Source organism: Sebastes umbrosus, chromosome 21 (assembly GCF_015220745.1).
Source record: "Sebastes umbrosus isolate fSebUmb1 chromosome 21, fSebUmb1.pri, whole genome shotgun sequence".
Lineage (NCBI taxonomy): Eukaryota > Metazoa > Chordata > Actinopteri > Perciformes > Sebastidae > Sebastes > Sebastes umbrosus.
The window spans coordinates 11838576-11856275 of NC_051289.1; the positions used below are offsets into that span (position 1 = coordinate 11838576).

General features: G+C 38.5%; 2 protein-coding genes and 1 long non-coding RNA gene across 3 annotated transcripts; 1 reads left to right on the forward strand and 2 right to left on the reverse strand.

Moving 5' to 3' along the window:
• The first annotated feature begins 59 nt into the window (after positions 1-59).
• mcmdc2 (minichromosome maintenance domain containing 2) lies at positions 60-15919 on the forward strand. The gene is made up of 15 exons (XM_037756838.1): positions 60-810; positions 901-1031; positions 1118-1177; positions 2241-2436; positions 2542-2664; positions 2784-2885; positions 4296-4424; positions 4599-4836; positions 4944-5149; positions 5238-5404; positions 5889-6068; positions 6191-6330; positions 6762-6871; positions 7188-7383; positions 15765-15919. Exons 1-14 carry the CDS (start codon positions 714-716, stop codon positions 7352-7354), a joined length of 2046 nt encoding a protein of 681 aa, XP_037612766.1. The 5' UTR covers positions 60-713; the 3' UTR covers positions 7355-7383; positions 15765-15919.
• On the reverse strand, positions 8310-12153 carry LOC119480520. Its single transcript, XR_005204945.1, has 8 exons — positions 12009-12153; positions 10508-10606; positions 10142-10260; positions 9784-9902; positions 9418-9536; positions 9058-9176; positions 8746-8816; positions 8310-8337 (listed from the first exon to the last, which is right to left on the reverse strand). It is a non-coding gene; the product is annotated as an uncharacterized LOC119480520 (long non-coding RNA).
• LOC119480519 (transcription factor 24-like) lies at positions 14082-16428 on the reverse strand. The gene is made up of 2 exons (XM_037756840.1): positions 15672-16428; positions 14082-14653 (listed from the first exon to the last, which is right to left on the reverse strand). The coding sequence occupies exons 1-2, from the start codon at positions 16098-16100 to the stop codon at positions 14537-14539; spliced, it is 546 nt and encodes a 181-aa protein (XP_037612768.1). The 5' UTR covers positions 16101-16428; the 3' UTR covers positions 14082-14536.
• Between the last annotated feature and the right edge of the window lie 1272 nt (positions 16429-17700).

Consider the following 17700-nt stretch of genomic DNA (forward strand, 5'->3'; position numbering starts at 1 on the left):
AAATTAATAAATTAAATATTAAAAAATAAGGTATCTAAACAATAAAACAACATCAAAAAGTCAATACATTTTTTTATACTTTATTTTTTCAAGGTTGTTTTCATATATGCAATTTGCAGTTAGTAATTACAATAGTTTATAAACTACTTTATTAAGTAGATGAGTTTATAGACAAACGCATAAAGTACACTAGAGAAAACAACTTCAACATTCAAAATTGAAATAAAATTAAGAAAATAAATAATGATAGAAAGAATAGAGTTAAAAAACAACAAAACAAACAACAAAAATAAAACATAAAAAAATAATACAAAAATACGAGATTAATAATAAATTCAACAAAGAGTCAATAAACATGAATCAGAGGCTGCAGAAAAATAATTCTTTAAAATTTAACAATGTATGTTACTCTTTTTGTTGGTCATAAGTAATAATAATATATACTGTATAATATATGTATATATATGTACAAATTCAATTCAAGTAGAACATTTTAATGTTTAATGTTTAAAGACTTATGTATGTGAAATTTACTAACTACTTATTATTTGTAATAACTGATGAAATTATATCATTTAATCACATCCTGGTCCTTCTGCTGCTGAGTGGTCACCATGGTAACGTGGTTGAAGGTTAGCTAGCGCGCCAATGCAACCATGGTAACGTGGTTGAAGGAAGCTAGCTAGTACTACTTTCTTACGATTAAATTGAAAATGTCTGACATATTGTCGTTGAAAGAGTCAGTTCTGGTCTATTTAGACAGAAGTGGTGGCCTTCAGAAACTGGCCGAAGATTGCAAACCATTCAACGGTAGGCCTGCTGTGAGGAAAATGAAAAAAACTAAACTTAAACTACATTTAAGTTGTGATTTCTTTGCTAACTGTTGTCCCTCCTCTCCAGACCCCCAGCAGGTCGAGGCAGTCTACAGGTTCTGTATCAGTGTGAATCCCTCTGATGTGATCGAGGTGGACCCTGTGTTGGGTGACTGTGTCCTGTGTGATCCACTTGGAGCAACAGCCTTGTTTCAGTCTGTAAGTGAAAAACTGTGAGCTAGTTAAACAATGAAATGTGAACTTCTGCTATAAGGTTAACTACATTTGCTTAATTCCTCATTCAGGTTTGCTTCCTGGCCATAAAGACACTTTCACTTGTTGAGAAAATACACACAGAGAGTCAGGTATGAATAAATTTCATTTTCATTTCATTTCATTTCAAAATGTATTTAGAGCATGTAGAATACAAACAAAATAAAATAAAAAATAAAGAAAAAGAATGATCATACCAAGTGGACAGTCAGAAACAATAGTAGTATTTACATACAATGAAAAGCGTAAGAAAAATAAATTGTCCACACTTGATGCCTTGATTTACATATTCGAAAAGGAGTGAGAAAAAGTATAAACTTATTTAATCCCCTTCTCCATAAGTCAATTATTAACCAGCTTCCTTATTGAGCCATACATATTCTATAATTAAATTTTCCTAAATTTGTCAAACTATATTATTATTTATAATTATTCTAACTATAATTATTACCTTTTATCTCTGTCATACAGAAATATATTAAATTAATTACTGATATAATTATCCATCAAAATATAAATTTGTTATCAATCCATAATACCAATTCATTACTTATAATATAACTTAATCACAATACCAATTCATTACTTACATATTTATCTTAATCATATTGACTATTTGTTATCTTTTCTTATATGCGCAAATTATTATTTATAATATACAATTTATAATATACAATATGCGCATGCAATACAAACTGCAATATATACATACATACACATACACAAACACATACATACACATATACATACACATATATACATATATATATACATATACATATATATACATATACATATATACATATACATACATACATACATATACCGCACGTTGCACTACATGCCACACTGCATACCACATATATAGACATATATACATATATACAATACACAGCATCCGACCATGCATACATTATTCGTATACCCAAAATCAAATATCCACAAATTTGCATTATTCTTTACAGAAAAAATAGGAAGATAGACTAATACAGAATCAATTTTAAGGAACCAATAAATAAATAAACTGTAATAAATAAATACTAATAAATAAATAAACATTAACCGTAACAGGAAATGGTGTAGCTATGGCTGTTTCTTCCCCATTGGTTCTGACTCAGTCCTGTAACAATGTGTCCTCTAATTGTTCCCCTTTAGGTGAATGTAATCCTGAAGTTGACACATCTGCCTCCGTTCCCTGAGTACATGTTGGACCTGTGTAGTTTTCCTCGTGGGTATGGGCCCATGAGGCCTGTCTCCATGGAGGGCCTGGTCATTGCCATGACGAGGGTCACAAAATACACCCAGGGAGCCCGGTTCCTCTGCATCAATGATGACTGTCCCTGCTCTACAGGTACTGTAGGGAAGACACATTGTCACCTATTAACCCTCATTTATCTTAGCTTCTACTAATTGTAAAGACTTGGATTTGATTTCATGTCCTGGATGCTGACTCTAGGGTTTCACCACATTCGTGTCCATGCACCTGGAGCCACAGAGTCAGCTACTGTGAGAAACGACTTCAGCTGCATGATGTGCAGCTCCCCACTGAAAGAGGATGTGAAGTTTAGAGTGTTGGGAGGTGAGAGAGTGATGCCACTGAATGTCACTGGAGACGTCTGAATTGGTAAACAGGGTCAAACGAGAACTGTGTGCATTGTTATGACTAGTATGTTTGCAAATGTGTCTTTGTGGGGACAGACAAACAGCTTGTGGAGCTGATCCACGTCAAAGCACTGGATGTTCTACGTGGCCATCAGCAAAGTTCGCTCAGGTACCAGTCTGTCACCCTGTTTCTCAGAGGTAGGTCTACATCAGACAAGTTTACAGATTTATTATATATAGCCCCAACAGCCCCACTCTATAATTGTGTCCCCTATTACAATGCCACCCAGACAACAAATTGATTGATTGTTGGAGCCACATAAAATGTTAGAGGAAACAAAGCTAATAGCCTATTTCCATCAGACCATCAGAGAGAGGGGAGGGTGATGTGGCAGGTGAAGACATATGTGCACTAGCAGCATGTGTTACAGCACATCATTATCAACAACAATACAGAGAAAAGCAAAAACATATCAAAGGTTCACACGAGAGTAACCTGATCTTAAAACAACAAAGCAGACAAAATGACAGCATAAACAGTACAGGACGTAACAAGTTCTTTATAAAGTTCCCCTCTGATCTGCTCTTTCAAAACAGGATTTGAATTTGTTTGTGTTTTTTGGCATCTTCAAGTCTCTTTTTAAATCTGGAGGACAGCTGCAGAACACAAAAATTACTTATTTCCTTTACAACTCCTGAAATAAACAGCACAAAATCTGCAATATTTTTTTAACTTTACCATAAACATACCTATGAAATAGACACAACTTTGATTTCTTCAACATTGAATCATCTAAAGCTTTTGTTGTAAAAGGATTAGAGACATGAATACACCCTGGATTATTTGATTGGTTTGACAGTATACTGTATGACAGCTAAAAGACGCAGAGCAATGACATTTGAGACTGTCCATCAACCAGTTTGTTTGCACAGCATAGAACAAATTAGTACTTTGAGTTCAATTAGGTTAAAAGGCTCAGGTTTCATTTGCAAATCAAAGTCTAAAAGGAGATACTGTACTGTAAATTAATATCCTCAATATTTAAAGGGGTATTATTTGTTTGTAAAATCATATTCTCATCAATTAAAGTCACTCCCAGTCCTGAATAATGTGGTTGTAACAGCTTGTATTTACACACAGTCAGATGTCTTGAGGTTTGTCATTAATTTTCTCTGGCTTTCTAAATGAGGCTCACTTTGGAACACAAACTTAGTGGGGGAGAGTTCAAATAAATAGATTTTTGTGCAGCCAGCCGCACACAGTGCCTCATGACGGGATATTAAGTGTTTCTGTCCCCTCTAATAACATTGTCCAGCCAGCACCCCTGGGAGCCGAGCAAATCTCAGCACCAGGATTAACATATTCTGTTGACCCAGTCCTGTAGAGGAATTCAATACACTGGGCTCCCGTTACTAAACATATATGTTAATAAGTGCAAGGAACACTCATTAGCTGGCTGTGCAATTCGCACACAGAGAAATCTTTGTTCTGAAGGCCTCGCTATGTGTTTCTCTTGGCAGTGGTTTGTAGGTGGCATGCATGTTTCTTCAATAATCACCAGAACAAGCCCTCTGAGTGTTATTGCTTTGTTTCTCTTATTCGTACAGATGAGCTGTGTAACTCAATGAGAATCGGCCGACTCTACAGGGTGTTAGGCGTTCCTGCGCATGTGCACCAGTGGCCCAGCATTACCTGGAGTGTAGAAGCAAATAGCCTCCAACCGTGGGAGCCAGAGTGTAAGGCAGTATATGATCTCCTATTAAATCCCACAGAAATCCCAGCCAAAAGCATACGGATAATATGTGAATCTTGACACAGTCTATTCTGATTAATCTGAACTATTTTTTATGCAAAACAGTGCATCGTTACCATATTGAAACTTCTACCATGTCTCACAACTCTACCTACAGATCCCCATAAAGTCAGTGCCACCTTCCAGGAGCTGTTGAAGGCCACAGCCGGTTCTCGCTGGAGGTTCTCAGCCATTGTGGCTCACTGCTTTGGGTTGGACGTGGCTCCTCCGGGCCTCTACAACACCTTAAAGCTAGGCTTGTTGCTCAGCTTGGTGCAGACAAAAGCAGATGCAAAAGACACATTTCACAACTTGGATCTCTTAGTTGTCACCGCCGACACTCTCATACTAGACAGGTAAAAGTGGTCTGCATGACCCAACTTTGCACACCCATAGTGGACACACACACTGCATATGAAACCTGAGATTTAGTCCTCCTCATTACCCCTTGTGTTTGTGCTAGACTAATGACATACAGCCTGAGCTTGGCGTGTCGCGGGGTCAGGCATCAGGCCTCGGGGGAGATGTTTGCATCTCTGTCCCGGGACGGACACGGAGCAGGCACTGCTAACATCCATGCTGGCTCTGCCCTGCTAGCCACCGGTGGCATTTGCATGTTGGGAGATCTGGGCTGTTACAAGAAGGACAGGTTGGACGCCATTCAGTCAGGTAGAGCAACAAAGTGATTAATAAGAAAAGGATTCTGTCAGCAATTCATATTATGGATAAATGCCAGTGTACTACTTGTTATTTTCAGTTCTGGAGAGCTGCACAGTGTCTGTGTTCATCCCAGGGAAGAAGTATGGTGAGGACGCTGACCAGCAGCTTTCCTTCCCAGTCCACTGCAGCTTCTGGGCCCTCACAGACTCCACGGATGCCTCTCGGCGGTCTGGGAGGGCAGACTGTGCCATACTGGGAACAGCAGTGGGTTCAATCACAACATGGTGTCGTATTACCTTTGTAGAGCTCACTTAAAATGTGGTTTGAATGTGCACTAGCTGCGCTGCATTGAGATTTTTGGGGAAGTAAATAGTGTTATGTTAGTGGAACTTACAGTAAGCTTGTGTTGTACAATACACTGAATTCAATGTCCCTTTTCACTCAACTCAGATGTTGTTTGTAGATAGTTCAGACAAAACAGGAAATTGAGACAATTTACTTTTCTTGAAGGAAGTGCCCTGCCCAGACAACATTACATCACAGCAGAGCCCTTGAGGATAATTAATGCTTTGTTTTTTTCTATTGCATGGAGGGGAAAGGTCCACCATACACTGTATAACCAGTCAAATAGATACAGAAATATGGTTTAGGTTCCAGGTTATTATCTGAGTTTTGTCTCGGCAGGTTAACACTCTGAAAACAGCATGTTAGACATATTTCCAATGCCCAGTCTCTTCTTTGTGAGCAGGAAATGGGTCCCGTACCAGTTCAGCTGGCAGACGCCTTTGGCCTGGTCATCCAGTGTAGGGATAAGGTGGGAGAGCAGGCCCTGCTTGCCCAGACCGTCCACACCCTCCAGCAGGCAGTGCAGCCTGGAAAACCCCTCTACCCATCCTCCTGGGAGTTTTCTACTCAAGACTACCAGGAGGTTAACAAACATCTTATACCAAGACCTTTGCACTGCTTTTTGTTAAAATACACTTCCCTGATTTGAGTGTTTATACATTGACCTTGAACTGCACTTGCTGTCCTTAACTCTTTGCCTTCCAGCTGGTAGCTCACGCACAGAGTTTGCAAGTGGAGCTCAGCCCTGGAGCAGAGAAAATAATCCACGGTTACTACATGGCCAGCCGTAGAGTCCGAACACAGAGTCAGGGTGTCAAGATCTCTGTGGCCTCTGTCAAACTACTGTAAGCACTCTAATAATTGCTGATTTAATATTACTTCTTAATTTTCTGTCATCATAACCAGAGACTGCATGTAAAGATCATGAGTCACTGTCCAGTGTAATGTCACTATCATCCACAAGGTGGCGAACTCTCATCCAAACCACTCTCGGATGACTATTTTTCATTTGGTTATGACAAATGTTTACAAATCTTTTTCACTGTGGTGACATTTTATGTGGAACTAAAACTATGAAAATAAATGTTTTCAACTGCAGGACAAAAATGTCACATTAAGCTTTAACTTATCATTACTTCAATTATCTGTTGTCATCTTACTTTATACAATTTTACAATTACTTTTAGTTTACATTTATAAAAAAACAAAAAACAAAACATAACCACTCAGGCTATATTCACTTATAAACTGTTTTTTTCATATTTTTTTGTTGAAGGATCTCTCTGGCTGAGGCCCACTGCAAATTATGTCTCAGGACACGAGTACTGGAAGAAGACGCTGTGATTGCTGTGCTCCTCTGTGAAAACTCCGTCACACTCAAGCATGGTAGATATTTTTTATCACCACCCTTACTACTTACTAAGCACAAATACAGCACGACATTGAAGTAAATCATATCCTGCAGTTTGTACAAATTTACTAATACATGTCCCATTACATCCTCATAATTTATACATAACGTAATTTAATGCCAGTTATATGGTTGTCCTGTTTATAAGCATGGTGTTAATGCATCCAAGTCAATTACACACAGCTTTACCATTTCTATATTGTAGGTTTTATCCTGGCCCTCGATAGTTATTAATAAGCACTGTGGAGGGCTTCTGAGGTTTTTTCAAGGAATGCCTGCCTCTCCCTACAGGGGCCTCTGCGCTCATTATTCCACCTGACGCAGTGTTTCCCTGTGACCTGGGAGATGTGGAGGGTTTGCACAGGAGAGACGAGACCCTGGATGAGCTGCACCAGAATATCCTACGCTTCATCTACGCCTACGCACCAGGAGCAGACACATACATCAAAGAGGAGTAAGACCTCTCTCCAGAGGTTCAGAAACACAGGTAGGCAGCACAAGATCAAACTCAACACAGCCAATTGATAACCCTAACCCTTCCCCCATTAATTCCTTCATAGAGGTTGACTCCTTCAATACAGGCATACAAAAATACCTTGAATTTAATGCATTTTCATACAGAAAATACTGGTGAGAGTTAAGATCTAGATACAGTACATGTTTAGAAGGAAAAACACCTAAAATACATCCAAAACAAAATGCAGGGGAATCCAAAAGATGGAGTCAAAGCATTTTTCTTGCAGGTAGTTTTATTAATTTAAAAACATTCTGGCATATAACTCAAGATTTCCTCCAACTGGTGGTGATCCATCAACTCCTTAAACACTGTAAAAACATGATCACCTCCTGATCAGCACAGGAGACAAATTACAGCTGGTGCATCTTGTGACCAAATGTAACGACGGCTCGCCGTTGAACACACAGAGGTATTAATTAATTAAAACCGTCAATAACATGTCCAACTTACTACTTCCGGTTTCCGTCTCCCAAGGTGCGCGGGTGAAAGAGATCCCCGGGGACTCGCGCCCTATTTATAGTTCCGGGAGGGAGAAACCAGTGGGAAGTGGGTGGAGGGGAGTTCGGCGGGACTGTTTGTGTATTTGTGAAAGGGTAATGTTTAGGGATATTTATTGAAGATAGTTAGGTGTGTATGTATTTATTAAGAGGATTTATATGTGGGAAATGTCTTTAGGTACATAAATGTGGATATTTTTGTATATTGGTGTGGTGTTGTGTTTTGGAAATGGTATGGGCCAATATAGGGGAGTATAAAAACCATGAGTTTGGGTCCATTTGGGGGTATACTACGGTGGAGGCAACATGTGTGACGGGTGTGAAAAGGAAAATAAATGCTATTATGCTGAAATGCCATCCAGACTGATCCTCATTTCCTCCATGACCGCTCGGGGATTCTAACACCACAGCACAACTTCTGGAGCAGCTGGAGGGGAGAACAGGACTGAGATGAACCTTCTAAAATCGACATACTGTTATCCACATCATATTTACTCTTTCGTAAAACCAGTCCTGACTGATCTTATGCTGGTGATTCAGTTAGTCACAGTCTCACCACCTTATTGTCTGATGGGTAAACGGCAAATGTGAAGTCATCACTATTCCAGCAGCAGGACTGGCCTATACACATGTCTGACTTCTACTACACAGTAAGTTTATGAAACTAATAACCAGGATTGGGTAATTATTTTTAACTAGGTGGGACTGTTTGGGCAATGCCTTCCAAAGTCCAGTTTACATCAAAACTGATTTATTTTGAGAAGCTCTGCATTATTTCTGCAGTCTCTCAGAAAAAAAACAAAAAACTATAAAAATACTGTAGCAAGGAACTCACCTCCTGATCAGCACAGGAAACAAATTACAGCTGGTGCATCTTCTGTGACCACAGCACAACTTCTGGAGCAGCTGGAGGGGAGAACAGGATGGAGATGAACCTTCTAAAATCGACATACTGTTATCCACATCATATTTACTCTTTGGTAAAAACCAGTTCCAACTGATCTTATGCTGGTGATTCAGTTAGTCACAGTCTCACCACCTTATTGTCTGATGGGTAAACGGCAAAGTGTGAAGTCATCACTATTCCAGCAGCAGGACTGGCCTATACCAAAAAAGTGCAGCACAACAATTTTCAAATAAGTCTCACCTTTGGGTCCACGTGGTGAAAACCAATATTTGGCCATCTGTAGTAGGCAGTGGCGACTTCACATCTGAAATATTACAGCCGGTGCATCTTCTGCGACCACAGCACAACTTCTGGAGCAGCTGGAGGGGAGAACAGGATGGAGATGAACCTTCTAAAATCGACATACTGTTATCCACATCATATTTACTCTTTTATAAAACCAGTCCCGACTGATCTTATGCTGGTGATTCAGTTAGTCACAGTCTCACCACCTTATTGTCTGATGGGTAAACGGCAAAGTGTGAAGTCATCACTATTCCAGCAGCAGGACTGGCCTATACCAAAAAGCGCAGCACAACAAAATTGTCAAATAAGTCTCACCTTTGGGTCCACGTGGTGAAAACCAGTATTTGGCCATCTGTAGTAGGCAGTGGCGACTTCACATCTGAAATATTACAGCCGGTGCATCTTCTGCGACCACAGCACAACTTCTGGAGCAGCTGGAGGGGAGAACAGGATGGAGATGAACCTTCTAAAATCGACATACTGTTATCCACATCATATTTACTCTTTTATAAAACCAGTCCCGACTGATCTTATGCTGGTGATTCAGTTAGTCACAGTCTCACCACCTTATTGTCTGATGGGTAAACGGCAAAGTGTGAAGTCATCACTATTCCAGCAGCAGGACTGGCCTATACCAAAAAGCACAGCACAACTAAAAATGTTCAAATACTGAAGTCTTACCTTTAGGTCCACATGTTGAAAACCAATATTTGTCCATCTGTAGTAGGCAGTGGCAACTTCACATCTGAAATATTACAGCCGGTGCATCTTCTGCGACCACAGCACAACTTCTGGAGCAGCTGGAGGGGAGAACAGGACTGAGATGAACCTTCTAAAATCGACATACTGTTATCCACATCATATTTACTCTTTGGTAAAAACCAGTCCCAACTGATCTTATGCTGGTGATTCAGTTAGTCACAGTCTCACCACCTTATTGTCTGATGGGTAAACGGCAAATGTGAAGTCATCACTATTCCAGCAGCAGGGCTGGCCTATACCAAAAAGCGCAGCACAATGGAAAATTGTCAAGTCTCACCTTTAGGTCCACGTGGTGAAAACCAATATTTGGCCATCTGTAGTACGCAGTGGCAACTTCACATCTGAAATATTACAGCTGGTGCATCTTCTGTGACCGCAGCACAACTTCTGGAGCAGCTGGAGGGGAGAAAAGGACAGACATGAACCTTCTAAAATCTACATACTGTTATCCACATCATATTTACTCTTTTGTAAAAACCAGTCCTGACTGATCTTATGCTGGTGATTCAGTTAGTCACAGTCTCACCACCTTATTGTCTGATGGGTAAACGGCAAATGTGAAGTCATCACTATTCCAGCAGCAGGACTGGCCTATACCAAAAAGCGCAGCACAACTGAAAATTTTCAAATACGTAAGTCTCACCTTTAGGTCCATGTGGTGAAAGCCAATATTTGGCCATCTGTTGTAGGCCTCATCAGGTGTACCAATCATAGGTCAAACTTGCCATCTTCATCTGCACATCTATGATAAACACAAAAGCCAAATATGTCAGAAAGTCAGTGCACATTCAGTTGCAGTATTTTTCCCCACAAGACCTGTTTAAGTCTGTCATAGCAAACACCAAACCTCACAAATAATTACTCTGGGGAGTCATCTATTGATTTCCAGCTTGCATGAATAAGATGTACTGAAGAAATAGCCAATATGTTGAGGTTCAGATGACTGATCACCCGAAGGTCAAAGGGTAGTAGTGTAACACAGCTTGGGAGCATGGCTAACATCGCAGGTCTGAGGACGGGTTCAACAGCAGGTCACAACCTCTGCCATGACCTTTACGTCCTCAGAGGGAGCCAGGAGGACTTTCCCTAGTTGAATAATGGGAAGAGGGCTATTCCCTGACCAGCAGCTCATCTGCTGACCCCTGGACACAACCAGATATGGTCAGAGATGTAAGATGAGTGACACTGAGGGCTTTTTTCTTTCTATTGAGCTGTCTAAAAGAATGATTTATTGCATTACTTCAGAGACCTGTCTATAGTGAGACATCGAAACCGGTTTAATAGTAGGCAAGTCTGTAGTCATTGGTATGTGTTTATCTACAAAAGCACTCTGAGTTAAGTTCCTTCTTACTCGTCTTCTCTTTTAAAAAGGAAAACTGGAAGTCATAATCTTTGTTCTATGGACATTTTGCAATTTGTTGTTCCCAAAGTAGGGACTGAATTGGGAAACAAAGCTTTTAGGTTTTCAGCACCTACTGCTTGGAATAATGTACAATCTGATCTTCAACTTCAAAACTTAGTTATACCTTGAATGAGTTTAAGGCTCTGGTGAAATCGCTGCAGTCCAGGTTGTCTGTGTGCAAGTGTTTTTGCATGAGTAGGTTTTAATGTTGTCTGTTACTTTCACTATAACTGTCTTGCTGCTATCTTGGCCAGGTCTCCCTTGTAAAAAAGATCTTTGATCTCAATGGGACTAACCTGGTTAAATAAAGGACAGTAAAATAATGACATTTGTAACGTTGCATTATAAAGACATTAATTCGACTGTTAATCCTGCAGGATATAAACATTTTGCATGATATGCTATTAACATAAGTGTGAGAATAGCTGAATAGACAGCACAGCAGGCCCTGCACAAATCTACATCCAACTCCACATAACTTTGCCTTAGACACATTACATTGCAATGTTAAACATGTTATATTATAGGATTCATATTAAGTTATTTAAGCTTGAGTGTTTGCATTGTGACTCCTCGAAAATCAACTGTTGAGCTGAGCTCTTTTCTCACCACGTGGCAGAGACATGAGCTAGCTGTTAGCTAACAAGCTACCATGTGGCGTTCAAGAGCCAATAGATAATCCGCCTGGAAACGCGTCTTGAGACGACATGTAAACATATACAGTTATCTCTCAGTTGCATACCTTTGTGATGAAGATTAAACATGATGCAGTCTTCTTAATGCTCAGATGTGATGAGGCTGCTCTCTCTCTCCCTCTCTGCTCATGGTTGTGTCTCCGAGGCAAGAGGAGGGATTTCCGGATCCGACTGCTCTTAAATGCGCCTCAGAGCTGCGCACTGAGGCTCATGTAGTGAAGCAGCTGAGCAATACTGATATTGTCAGCAGCAGCAGCCGCATCCTATTTAGATGAAGCTCATATTTAAGATAGAAAAAATTGCAAATTAATTTCTTCATATCATTTACATAAAGCACCAGGTTTGTGGCGAATTAGTGATCTATAGTGGAAATTCAGATTATCTTTTATACAGGTTTTGTTGGATCTGCAGAAGCATCAGAACTGGTAGTGCAGATTGTTCTAACTTCTTTGCCTTGTAGTCATTTGCTGTCTTTGTGAGTCGAGGCATGGAAATGATTTCATGCAATGTGCCTCTTTGGATTGCAGTAAATGACTGCAGTCTGCTAAACAAATAGAGGAGGTGTCCTGTGGCACTTTGATATTTGACCTTGCACTTACTAAATAGTGCATTACATTAGGGAATAGTCAATTTAGCTCCTACTAATTTTTTATTTTATTTTATTTATTCAACCTTTATTTAATAAGGTTAGTCCCATTGAGATTAAGAACCTCTTTTCCAAAGGGAGACCTGGCCAAGATGGTCAGCAGCAAGAACACAAAGTTGCAGACATAAATAGAGATATAAAATACAATTTACAAACACTAAAAGCACTAAAATTTGCATTAAAAGAGAACTATGTAAAGATAAATGTGGGGACAAAAAGGAACTTTTCTGGGAGTCAGCTGTACAACAAGGGAAGCCAAAAACATTGGCATGCCATACAGTCTGCTTCTAAAGCCTTCATTTGAGATTTGAAAATATTTAATGATACCAGCTCCTTGATTTTTAGGTAATTTTGGAGCAAATTCCCAAATTCCTTTATTTTATTCAGCTCTGCACCTAAAACAGACACGGATCTGTATACCTTAATAATTGATATAGCCACCTCTCATTTCACTCAAACTGACAAGAAATAGTCCAACATATACTGCCCTTTGTTTCCTCTTAAAGATGTTGTGATTTGCCCAAGCATTTATCAATATTTTAAGAAGTTGCATCATATAATCAATTAGTCAAACAAGGTTAAGCAAACGTTTTCTAATGAGTGTCAAAAAGACAAAATTCATATCACAAATGATTTTATTTTGTTAAATGTTAAATGTGAAGAGGCTAATTTGCTTAATATTTAAGCTGTACAAATAATTATTTGTTTGCTTTCTTAAACATGTTGGCACTATAAACACAGCTGAAAATACCACCATATGTTTATATTTATTATCGTTTAGCCCCATTGTATTTCTAAGGCCTGCTGTATATTCTTCAGTCAGGTGCAGACATTTTACTGCAATTAAATTTAGTGTTGTGGCCAAATTCTTGCCTCCAAGCGAAGCACCACATCTGTATTTGAGCACCACAGCTGTATTTAATTGATTTGATTGAATGTTACTAATTGTCACATGAAGTGCGACTGTCCGATGATCACAAGAACAATCCTAAATGGCCAGGAAATACCGGAATAATAATAATAATAATAATAATAATAATAATAATAAAAATAAATAATGCCCTGACAACGTCTGTGTAGACTTTTAATTGTTAAATTATTTAATTTTATTAAATAGGCCTAAATAAAAAAAAAGATCAATAAAAAAACAACATCTGTGTAGACTTTTAATTGTTATATTATTTTATTTTATTTTATTTTATTAAATAGGCCTAAATAAAAAAGATAAATAAAAAAACATCTGTGTAGACTTTTAACTGTTATATTATTTTTATTTTTATTTTCTTTTATTTTATTAAATAGGCCCTAAATAAAAAAAGATAAATAAAAAAACAACGTCTGTGTAGACTTTTAATTGTTATATTATTTTTATTTTATTTTATTTTATTTTTATTAAATAGGCCTAAATAAAAGAAGATAAATAAAAAAAAGGGCACTTTTTTCAAAACTTTCGGAGACGTCGTCTTCTTTCACCGAAGTCATTTATTCACAAACAACATTTACAACCATGCATGTAAAAATAAAGAAGGAACATGAGACGAAGAGCCTCCATTGTTGACTCTCTGACAGACCACTTCACATGACAGATGTTAAGTTATTCACACATGCATTTAGTGCAAATGTCTCAACTGAAAGTGCACACCTCAAGCATGACGGACTCGTTAGCCCGAGGAATTTCTACAAATATCATACCTGGGACATGTATGGAGCTGCACAATGCAGGGCAAAAACAGGATTAGTCCAAATAACAACAGAGAAACATCATGTTCTCCAAAATTACACAATAAAATCAATATATTAATTTACAATGTCTTCCTATTGGCAGGGCTTTAGTGGAAGTGAAATCAGATCTATACTGTGGCAGCAGCATTATGATTGTAAACAGCATGAAAGTCATGCCAGTATATGAAATGGTTTCATACAAATGATTTATTTCTTGGAGGTGGACGATGATGATGGGCCTTGGTTCTCTGACTCTGAACGATTTGAGGTGGTGAGGAACTGTCCGCTTGCTCCGACGTACAGTCTGGATCGCATGGGCCATTTCTGCAAAGACATTTCATTTGTTAGTAAATCAACTTGTAAAAATAGGCTAAAAGGCCACCGAGGATGAGGTTGCATGCTTTGAAAATGTCTTACATGAACTACATAGATAGATAGATAGTAACTTTATTGATCCCGAGAGAAATTCAAGTTTCCAGCATCACAGTTCCATAGTGCAAAACATGTTAGTAAAATGGCAGTAAAAAAGTTAGTAGTGCAAAGCACAAAAAAATATACCAGATATAAAAATACAAGGAGATGAAGAAAACTGTTAAAACTGAATGCAGGGTAGCAGCTGTGATACACGACTATTAAAAAAGTGAATATAGTGCATAAGAGACTGTTAAAAGTGAATATAGTGCAGAAGAGACTGTTAAAAGTGAATATAGTGCAGAAGAGACTGTTAAAAGTGAATATAGTGCAGGTATAATAACCATAAACTGTGTAGATGATAACCAGATATGTTATGATGAATTAAAAAGAGTAATGCAACATATGCAAAACACATTTATCGTGGTACATATTGTCATTTTGGCTTTATATGCATGAAACCAAAAGCCCCACATGGTGCATATATGGCGACATATAAGTGATCACTGTTTAAAAAGTAGATATTTTGCATTATAGATCCATGCAATGAGAATTTTCGTTTAGAAACAGAACAATTTCACAATAAAATACTGAATCACAATTGACAACAAAAATTAACATATAATATACCTATTATTATTATTTTTTATTATTATATTATTATTATTATGTATTATTATAACTGACCTTCACTGGGTGAATCACAATTGACAACAAAAATTAACCTATAACATACCTATTATTTATTATTATTATTATTATTATTATTATTATTATTATTATTATTTATTATTATTTATTTATTTTAATTATTATTGCTGACCTTGACTGGGGGCAGGTAGCCATCACCTTTCAGTGAGTGTTATTATTATTATTATTATTTGTATTATTATTATAATATTGTTTTTAATTTATTATTATTCTTACTGACCTTGACTGGGTGCAGGTATCCATCACCTTTCAGTGAGTGTAACGCCTCTGTTTGTTTTGTGCTCTCTCCCTCCTCCTGGCTCTCATCTTGCAGTGTTCGAGTCAAATGGGCGATATAGGTGGTGGCCAGTATCAACACGTCGAGTTTGGACAGCTTGGTGTCCGGCGGCACGGACGGCAAAGTCCTCTGGAGCTCCAGGAAGGCGGTTCTCAGGGTCTGCACTCGGCTCCTCTCCCGGGCCGCGTTAGCTGCTGCTGGGCGTCCTCTGCCGCCGAGCCCGCTGAGTCCGCCGGCCTGGAGCACCCGGGCCCGGCGAGCACCGTCCGGGCTGCAGGGACTGGAGCTCGGACTGGATGCCGGACTGTCATCCACCACCGCAGCTCCGGAGCTATTACCAGTGTCCATCCTAAGAGCCTGTCTTCCAGCCATCGGTATGCACTTACAGACCTGCAGAATTATCAAATATATAGACAATTTAGTAGTTATAGCCACTATGTTGCACGTTTTATTGAGCCCAAGTTATAATTGACACAGCTATTTTAGAGACAACTTATTAATTATTTATTGTTGTCTAAATGCACCCGTTCTACTCTTAACTTAACTAATTTATATGACAATTTAAGCTATTGCCTTTGCATTTATTTATTTATTAAACCATAACTTAAATTGTCTGCATAATGTAATAATAATAATAAATGTATTTATATAGCACTTCTCAAAACAGATGTTACAAAGTGATTCACAAGACAATAAAAGCATGATAGAGTAAAACAAATATGGTATAAATGCTAAAACAGAACATCACAGAACATATCAATGATAATAATAGAAGTGGTAAAATGGTAGGACAAGTTGATAAAAATAAATATACAGTATATATATACATGTGTATAAATGTACACATGCCTCCAGAAACGAATGTGTATATACATATAATGCATGTTCTACTCTTAATTTAACTAATTTATATGACAATTTAAGCTATTGCCTTTTGCATGTATTTATTTATTAAACCATAACTTAAGTTGTCTACAGTCCCATAATTGAAAATGTCTGTTGACAAATTGCATGGTGCTGCAACTTAAACAAACAAAGACATTCCTCGTCTAAAGCTCATCAAACACACAACTTGGAAAAAAAGCCAAATGACAGGACAGACAGACAGCTGCACAAAGTTACACTAAAAAGACACCTGAATTTGTGCTCAGTGACATGCAGTGCAAATGAAGTCAATATTGCATATTGTACAAAGTCATTGTCTGATAATGTAGTTTACCTCTGGTATCTCTCAAATGCGCTGTTTTGGACATGAAGGCAATCCAAAGAGGGCTTCGATAGGAAAGAGAATTAGCTCTTCAATGCAGTCCACGTCCAGCTTATCCTTAGAAAGTGGCGCATCTGCAGAAAAAGGTGCGCAGCAGTCCTTTTACGCGCATCCAACACTTCACCTGTGTGCGTAAAAGTCTCAGGAGCCCTTCACTTATTGGAAACACAAAGCGGTGGACAAGTATTTCACTCCGTGGTAATTAATCACTCCCTCGCAGTGGAGAAGACTGCTCTTTCCCTTTCCTAACTTATTTCAGTCTGAAGGCAGCAGAGGCTCGTTTTCAACGCCAGAGGCAGGGCTCTCTTTTCCTTTAACCCTCATAATGTGGTAGGCCACTCTAATTGGCTAAGAACCTGACACTGTATTTTCTTTATGAGCCTATCAAAAAGTGGCAAAGGGAAGAAAGTTAGTCAAAATTACCTAAAAAAAAAAAAAATGTGCAGAGAAATAAAGGTCAGTCTTTCAAAACGCTATTTGCAATGCCCCATGAAGACAGGCTGACAAGTGTAAGGTGATATGCAAAACATTTGACTAATTGCCAGGGCGTCTTGAATTGCAAGCTCATTGGAACAGCTAATAAATAAACTCCCAGCAATGCAATCAACAGGCAGCCCATTGAGGAAATTCTTGTGAGACTCCTAAATTAATCACTCTGATTTCCAAGGCTCCCAAACTGGAGATGTCTGCAAATTAATGAAAGGA

Bases quoted from the DNA above. Each gene is read 5' to 3' on its own strand.
- mcmdc2 (XM_037756838.1), top strand. From the start codon at position 714: ATGTCTGACATATTGTCGTTGAAAGAGTCAGTTCTGGTCTATTTAGAC. The intron at 1,178-2,240 runs GTATGAATAAAT...GTTCCCCTTTAG, and splicing joins AAATACACACAGAGAGTCAG to GTGAATGTAATCCTGAAGTT. The intron at 6,331-6,761 runs GTAAGCACTCTA...TTTTTGTTGAAG, and splicing joins GTGGCCTCTGTCAAACTACT to GATCTCTCTGGCTGAGGCCC.
- LOC119480519 (XM_037756840.1), bottom strand. From the start codon at position 16,100: ATGGCTGGAAGACAGGCTCTTAGGATGGACACTGGTAATAGCTCCGGA. The intron at 14,654-15,671 runs GTCAGTAAGAAT...ATGTCTTTGCAG, and splicing joins GATACCTGCACCCAGTCAAG to AAATGGCCCATGCGATCCAG.